Here is an 8,942-nt window from a genome sequence, read left to right as displayed (position 1 = left end):
AGTCTTCAAATTTTGGTATTTTTTTTCTAGCAAGTGTAAAACAATAGAAAACAAAGTTTCTTGTGAAGAATGAACTGTATTTTAACAGAAGCAGCCAAGACCCGCTGCAAAATACAGATCATGTATGCTGACATTTACACAAAACCTCGCATTAATAAAAGGTACTGTCATTCACTATATTTCAATAGAAACTGCCCAATAGTTCAGTTACTGATTGCGCTGCAGCGATTACTTAAAAACACAAAACACTGTAACTACACAGCATCCTTGCTTTGTCCTTTGGAAATCAGAAATAATTTGTCTGTAAGAAGTGACCTTGTTTAAACTGTACGTGCTAGAAAATATACAACTCTACAATAGGAAGAGGTTAGAAAAAGTTGAATACTGTGGAAAAAAAAATTTATTAGTCTATACAAGTCTTCTGAAACAAACCATTGGCTTTGATACAGTAAATTCAAGTGAATACTCATTGCCATAGTATTTTTCCATACAGAGATCAAGAAGCCCTAGAGCTTCCCATTTAGTGTCTGTGACAGGAAGCTTTATTTCTGAACAGGTAGCCACACAAAGCAGATACGTGATAGAGATTTTCACAGCTACAGTGAGTTAAAGTTATATTACAAATATTTAGGAAAGTTAGGCATCCGTACTGAAGTGTGGCAAACTGATTTACAATGTAAGAACAACAATGTCATTCAGACCCCTTGCCAATAATGAAGACTTTCTACAGCAAGTCTAGAGCAGACCGCATCATAAAAACCTAGAGTGCAAGAGTACCACAAATTTAGTATATAAATATCACAGGATTAAAACTCCAGTTAAACCACCAACTGAAGTGATGATTAAAAGAAAAAAGGGTGTCCCTCCCCAGCTTTGCAAAGGAAGCTTTCAAAGCATCTCTTCAAGAAGGTGCTGATAGCAATTATGGCCTGTGCCCGTTCCTATTTTACTCAGCTCTGCTGAAAGACAAAAATTTAGCAGATCTGTCTAAGAACTGTATCATCTTGCTGTTTTTGATACCATAAAAAAAGCATTAACTGAAAGAGATGAAATGTAACATTTATAGCTTACACTGTTTTCAAGATCTGTGCAGACTATATAATTCTATAATTTTAAGAGTATTTAAAAATAAGATAAAGAGCAGACAACGCAGTAATGTGTTTTCTGGATTTGTTCAGAGGAGTTACATGATGAATGTACAGAGTTGTAAAATTTTTAGTGCATTTGTTCTTGCACATTATTTATGCTACTTATAAAAATCTGAAGATTGCAAATTGGGCATGCTTACCATAACATTTTCAAATAGGGAAAGCTGCAGAACATTCTTCCTACAAGTGTTCACTGCCATGATACAAAACAAGTATGTGCAAACTGCAAGGTCCCTAAAAATAGCATTTAATGAATTTATGTACAGAAAGATGTCACTATCTGTTTAAATATGCAACGGATAAGCTTCCCAAAGTTTATAACATAGAACAATATCCACTACATGCTCCTCCTCCTCCATATCCTTCTTCCTTGCTTGATAACTTTACACCTCTGTTTTGGCTCTCACTCTCCCACAGTCCAGGAGTCTGAATGATTTTTTCAACGAGTTCTTCAAAGGCACACTGTACACCATCACAGGTTTTTGCACTTGCCTCTGGAGAAGGGACAGAAGTTGAGTGTTAGCACAGCTTCTAGTAACTCATTTAGTACTTTTTTCAGCTGTCAACCTACAACCTAGACTTAACACTTCTACAATACATTCTGTAATAACATAGCAGCAACAAAATTAGCAGGTATGCAGATTTCTGTCGCCACATAAGGCAGCACTTTAAAGGGCCCTTAACAGAAGAGCTTCCAAGTTGAATGTCCCTAGAACATATGGAGACAGCTACAGATTAGCTTAACTTTTTTCGGTGGAAAGCACTTCAGTAAGAAGAAGGGAGGGGTTCTACTGACTTAAGACATCCAATAAACCTGGCTGCTGTTCTGTATCTCAGGTCTGAGCATTAAGTAGAACTGCAGTACCACCAGACCACAAGAAGCAAGGATCCATACTGTAGGATTCTGGGTCAGCCTCCATGAGACAACTGATCTGATAAAAAAGCACAAGGGATCTGATTTCTTCTGCAATTGGCAGAATTCTAGGGAATGTCGCTCAGAAGCTTTACTTTGGCTATGCTCAAGAAATTTGCTGCAGGGTACATTAACAGAGCAACAGATACCACCTGAACTGCTCAGTCCCACTAGGGCTGCTTCTACACAGCCATGCAGAGAGAAATATATTTAGTTATAGTTTAATATTTGTGTTTCTTTTCATCTTCCGTGCACTTAAAGCTTGTGCCTCAACTTTGAACTTCTATTTCCACATCTGACACTGTAGCCAAAAGAAACACAGCAAGGTACTAGACCAAGATACATCATTAGTCAGAGATGAGGAACATAATTCTAAGTACAGGACATGTAAATGAACTGCTTTGCTACCAAAGTCATCCTAAAATGTAATCCCCGCTGATCCTTAAATAAAACACGTATAAACTTATGCAGAAAGAATCACTTCACCACCCACTTCAATTTATCATGACAAGCATTTGCCTACAAGACCCATCTCATTTTGCAGCAAGATGAAACCAATATATTTGCTCCAGTAATGATTATGTCATTATTCAATCCCACCCACCATTTATAAGTTAATTATATTCCTACCTACTTTCACATCCCAGTTCTAATAGAGATTTCTGTCAAGTACCAGTTCTTTTGCTACACTGAAAGCTGGCCACTAGTACCAGTTTTCCCTCTTTAATTTTGCTTCTGTTATTAATTTAGAAAGGTAGCTGGGAGGAGAAACCAGACAAAACCCCAAAACTAAAACAGGTTTTGTCAGACTACAGCAGAGCCTGTATTCCACCCTTATCTTCATGAATTTCAGTATACTCATCCACAATTAGAACAGGTATCTGGACATATTTAGGGACAATTTAAAAAACAAAATGGGAGTGTCTATTATCTTTGTATCTGCTGCAGCTGAAAAATACCGTTATTCAGATTGTACTTACACAGACTATCAGTTACTTTTCATTATGTAACACAAATCAGGAAACATCCCTGCAAATATCTGTAACATACCTATGAACAACATGGAATGTTTTCTGGCAAATTTGAGACCTTCATTTCTGTCGACTTCACGGTTTTCCTATAATAAGACATAGCATTAACATGATTAACCAAATACACCAACAGATTGCTTACTGCATTTGAATTCAGTTTACCTTATCAATCTTGTTTCCGACTAGCATTTTCACGATGTCATTCCTTGTGCAGTACGTTTCCAGTTCATTTAACCAGTTATCCAGCTTAACAAAAGTATCTCTTCTCGTGACATCGTAAACTGAAAGATATTAGCAATATTATTTCCACAACTGTTTTCCAAGAGATACAACTCACATTACAAAAGGAGCAAAACCTATGGTTTTTTGAATTAGAAAACTGAAGGAGTCCCAAGGATCACAGTTTACTAGCTACGGTAAGACATTAACTGGAAAAAAGCTGAACATCCACCAGCTCAAATCACTGATCATACGGATGCAGAACAACTCCCAGATTCAGTCATCTGCTCTTCTCAGACTAATTTGTATTGAGAAATCCTAGCTTACAGGCTAGAGACTATCACTTACCAAAGAATTCTATGCTCACAGCCCCTGATGTATGGTATTTAACATCACTACACAACAGATACACGAAGAGAATGGCATGACCTTTTCCTCTGACTTAATTAGTGACAATTAAGACTTGCTTAATACCCCTGCAATGCTACTGATTTCGCTAAAGTAAACTGATAACCAAATCCTAACAAATACCCGTGAACTATAGAAGTTTCAGCATTCTATGTTACAAATTATTTTGCATTTGTGTGGGATATAAGTAATAAGCCATGCTACAAGCAGAACGGGTAGTCAAAAAGTAGATTTTTAAACCTAAAATTCACTACCCAGGAACTTTCAAGCTATGAAAGTATTTTTTCCATCATTTGGATATCTAATGTGCAGACAGATATAGAGTTGGTTTCAATTAAATCTATAACTTGGATTGCATGAACAACCTTATCTTTAGGAAGTCATTTAACAAAGAAATAGTCAGGAGAAGATTATTAAGTAAAATAAGAAAGCAAAACTCTACAGTAGAACTTTCTAGCTTCCCAACAGCGCTCGCTTACTTTTACAGCTTTCAACCGTAAGTGGCAGGTTCAGTGCCAGCAACTTGACAAGACATGCTTTGACAGCATGTTCCCATACCGGCAGGAGAAGGCAACTCAGACTTGGGAAACAGTACACACAAAACAAAACCTACCAGGAAGTCTCACGGCAGAGGTTATTTAAAGTTAAACAACATTTTACCAAGAATCTCCGAAGCCAGACACAACTCCAAACAAAATTAAACTTACTTTTCTGCCCTTACTTTAATTAGCTCGTCACTTCTGACAGTCGAAAAGCAGAACCTCAGAGCTCAGTGTCTAAGTAATAGGTTTTCATAGATGAAAGAAAAGCAAAAGAGACCTCACTGTGAAGCTGCAGTTACAGGGTTTGGTCTAGGTTTCTTGCCCTTCAATTGATGCTTTTTATGCTTCCAGACAGTTTTTTCTAAGTGATTCTGACCATGTAACAGTATGGAGACACAAACAGCAAGAATTCCAGTCACACTACAGTATGTTTCTATTAATTTCATTAGAAAAAAAGGAACTGGGAGAAGAAAAAGAGAAAGCTGCATGTACATATACTGATACAGAAAAAATACACTAAGAAAAAAAACACAACTTTTTTTTTTCCACTCTGGGCTTATTAAGCACAGGCAATAACGAAAAGTAATAAAAGGCAAATGCCTGGCAGCACAGGGACAGCTCCAAGCTATCCCTTCAAGTACAAGCAGCTTTTAATCTCATGAAAAAAAAAAACCAAAAAAAACCACAAGTGATTTTCAGGCCAGTGAGACTGACTGAAGACGTGAGGAAGAGGTCAGATATCAAATTCAAGATCCTTTAGTACAAGTTGTTTAAAACAGATACAGTGATTTTTAATATCAATTAGATATTATAGAAAGGTTTTATGTTTACATAACTCCAATGCATAAGACAAACACAAACTTTCTGAAAATAACATACGAAGCTAAACTTACCTAGGATAACACCTTGTGCACCTCTGTAGTAACTGGGTGTTAATGTCCGCTCCTGACCTGCAGTATCCTAAAAAAGCCATTCAGAAAGTTCCATTATTCAGAAATTGAGTACAATCTAGTTTAGCTCTCAGGCATTCTGCTTCTAACATACAAAATAAAACTCAAAGTATAATGCAGCTACCTACTATATCCCTTCCTGCTGTTTTACTGCACATTAACTTTGACGTTGTTGGTCCTGGCAAACACCTTAAACTCCTAGGTGTAACAAATAACTGCACTATATAGCAATAAGATAGCCATTTCTGTGGAAGCATTCGTTCTGCAGCTAGTAGAGCAGTAACCAGCAAGAAAGAAGCGTAGTTGCACTACTAACCAAGATTTTGTAACTAGCGTCAAAATACATGGCAACAAAACCAGTTCCCTCACTTCACTCTCATTGGCCCAATTAATCTGATTGAGTGTCAGCATAAATGCATTTAACATGCTATAACAGAGCAGAAACAGAATTAGTCAGAAGTTTTTCTGGTTTTAAATAAAGTTGAGTTTTCATCTTAAAATTTAAAGTGTCAGTAGCTCTCCTTCTTTCACCTGCTACAAATAACACTGTCCTTGAGCCTATAAAAGTCTTCATATGAGGGCTAAAAGGTTTTTTGGTTAAAAAATATTTTGAGAGGTAACATTTCAGCATAAATTCAGCATGCAACAGTAATTCTTAAATCTATCAATGTACTACTGCTCCTATCCCAACCAGACCTGGAATCAGTACTGCAAAGAAGCTCATAGACAGCAGAATTGCCCCATTAGCCAGTTGTCCCACAGTTCATTCTACCTTCTGAATGGTTCAGTATTACCCTCCCACTCTTCAAATCATATTCACACTAAATAGAAAAGGATTCTATACAAGCTGTACATTATACAAGCCATCTCTATTCTTAAAGCAAAGCAATACATTAGAAACTTAGGAGATTTACCCATATTGCCAGTTTAGCTTTGTTTCCATCAACTGAAATAGTTTTCACCTTGAAGTCCACACCTAAAGGAGGAAAAATATTTTAGTTCTTCAAAAATCCTAAAACTATTTTTGAAAGAGAAAGTAAAGTGAAAATAAAATAACTAAATACAGAAAATCAAACTCAGAAAGCAAGTTCTGTTTTGACACGAGCAGGAAGAGCAAGTTTCATTAGCTATTTATGAGCCTTCCTCAGAACTTAAGGTTTTGTCGCTGACAGGATTTTGCAAAAGCCTAAGGTCCTTTTAAGCTATGGACTCAAAATATTTTAGGAAAGTAAAGCAAACACTATACTCACTTTATTAAAGCACATATTTCAGGACAAATACTCAAGTAAAAGTATTAACTTTGTATTCGTTACGCATAAATGTGTTCTCCTTGAGTACATCTGTGGCCTTGAGGAACAACATACTTTCAAAATAAAGAAGGAAGCTGCCTTCAGGTAGCAATTTGGTTTGCTTCCCACAAACCACCTGACCAAGTCCCATCAAGGCGATCATGTGGGAGTAAACCAATATAGACAGAGACTCACCTATGACATGATAGCTATCCCATAAGAAATCATGTTAGGTGACACTAATTCATCTAACAAACACTTCAAATAAGCCTCAGATGATGTGGACACACAGAGGATCTCTTACAGGGATTCCAGCAACATCAAGGACTCACCAATACCATGCTCAGAGACCAAGAAAAACAAAGACAACATATCAACAGCGGAACTCTTACCGTGTTATCTACCTCAACATCTGACAAACCTTCCTTTTTTTTTTTTTTCTTTTTTCTTTTAAATACACAGGAACTCAGAGTCTATCACTTGCCCAAGGACAAGCTGCACACAACTCAAGCCAAGAACAACAAGGTGCAAAAAATCACTGTGTGACACAGATAGCAACACACACCAGTTTACCAGGCTCAATAAAGCTGTGAACCATTTTGCTCTCATTTAATCCTTGGGTCACCAATAGCAAGTAACTGGAAGTATGTTTCAATTATTTTGGAAGGGCACTCACTCCCCACCAGGCAGCAGCCCTGAAATAAAGCAGTGGTGTGGTAAGTTGCTACCTGTATATGAACGACTTTCAAGTGCAACAGCAACTGTATTGCACTTGGACTTAAAATGGTAGTCATCTACTTACTATAAGCATAAGAATTTCTCACTACTCTAACACAAAATGTTTAAGTAGGGCCTCATGCTAAGTGTGCTGTCTGACAGTCCCAAGGCCACACAGATTACAAACAAATGCAAACAGCTGCCAAAACATATTTAACAAAGTCATAGAAAGTATATAGGACGCTTAAGAAACTGCATACTACAAGCAGATTTATGACTTCACTGCAACAGAGGTTTACAAGAGCTTCATTTTTAAAAAAAATACACAATATTTTCATTCCAGTATTTCACAGCCTGCGGTCACTGTTCCCTGAAGTGTCAAGTAATTTTCAGACTAAATTCTGCATTGGAAGAAGCCCACGCTCGTTACTTCAAACAAGGTTTTGCCTAAGTACATTAACTTCTGTAGCAATTGAACAAAGCTCAACTTTTTCAGAGACCAAGACTCTTGGCCACTAACTTAGCAGTAATATAATGCTCCATGCCACACACAGCCATGATACATTATTCTAGAGTTACGTTCTCAGAAAAGAACAGTCACTACTGATTTTGTTTTAACCACCAGTTCTAAAAAGAACTTTGTCTAGTTTGTAGAAGACTGCTACGCTAGCAAGTGTTCTGTAGGATCAGTTTGAGCCCATCCCATTTTGACAACTTTTCAGCACTCAGCAGTAACTTTTCACAGAATCACAGAATATTAGGGTTGGAAGGGACCTTGAAAGATCACCTAGTCCAACCCCTCTGCCAAAACAGGATCACCTAGATCACATCACACAGGTCACACATGCGTAACTTTTAGACTAACAGAATCTTTTCTCACACTGTAATTTCACCTTTTTTTCCTTAAACTGTTAAATCACCGTTGCTCAGCCAGAATGTCCAACAGCTCACAGCTCATTCTTTTTTCCATTAGCCTGCATTAAAGGCTGTGACTGCAGATATTACAAGTCTATTAAACACTTAATGAAACAAATCAAAAGTATGTCACAGTAGTTCCAAGAAGAAAAAAACTCTTTTGCTTAGGACACACATACTAGGTGTATTTATAAGCCACAGTATCCATCTCCCATTCAGGAAATAGATTCAGTATCTCATGCCTACACAGTTATTCAATTTTCATTTAATGGAAAGCGCATATACACCTTTACGTTAACCTTGCTGCTGGCTTAAAATTAAAAGATGATGCTTTAAATTCTGCATCAGCAATGCAAGTAAATCAAGAAATTAAAACACTGAATAAACCTCATGTGTTATAAACTGATTGTTGAAACGTAAGAGTATGAAAATGAACTAATAGTATACCAGAAACACATCCTTTGAAGTAGTCAAGTGGCAAATAATTCTAGCAAACCAAAGAGCTCAAGAGATACAAAAAGCCAGTCAACAAAGAAACTTTTTAAATAACTAGGGTTGGTATTATCAAGCTGCTATAAAAAAGGACAAGTAGAAAAAAAATGCAGGACTCAAGAAAATCTAGTTAAACTGAACGAACAGGATACTTATGTTTCCTAAACACATCAGTGAAATACAGACATGTTTGTGTGACAGGTGTCAGTTCTAAGCCTGCAAGAGTGATGTTTCTTCCCTTGACAACAGAAAGCTGACCCTGCTTTCCACCACACCTTCCACCGTGCCTTGGAATGCAGCCAGAAACCACACAGCACT

The 8,942-nt window shown here is 37.1% G+C and overlaps 1 protein-coding gene across 1 annotated transcript; it reads right to left on the bottom strand.

The window, feature by feature from the left end:
• Nucleotides 1-382: 382 nt before the first annotated feature.
• Nucleotides 383-6,187, bottom strand: RAB18 (RAB18, member RAS oncogene family; the record flags this gene model as incomplete). The annotated part of the gene is made up of 5 exons (XM_009865648.1): nt 383-1,642; nt 3,112-3,178; nt 3,255-3,373; nt 5,155-5,221; nt 6,126-6,187. Coding segments are annotated over 5 exons (494 nt in total), but the record flags the coding sequence as incomplete, so codon positions are not given.
• Between the last annotated feature and the right edge of the window lie 2,755 nt (nt 6,188-8,942).

Source organism: Apaloderma vittatum, unplaced genomic scaffold (assembly GCF_000703405.1).
Source record: "Apaloderma vittatum isolate BGI_N311 unplaced genomic scaffold, ASM70340v1 scaffold39962, whole genome shotgun sequence".
NCBI classification, from domain to species: Eukaryota; Metazoa; Chordata; class Aves; order Trogoniformes; family Trogonidae; genus Apaloderma; species Apaloderma vittatum.
Note: the sequence above shows the minus strand (reverse complement) of the source record. Positions and strands in the feature narration are given on the sequence as shown.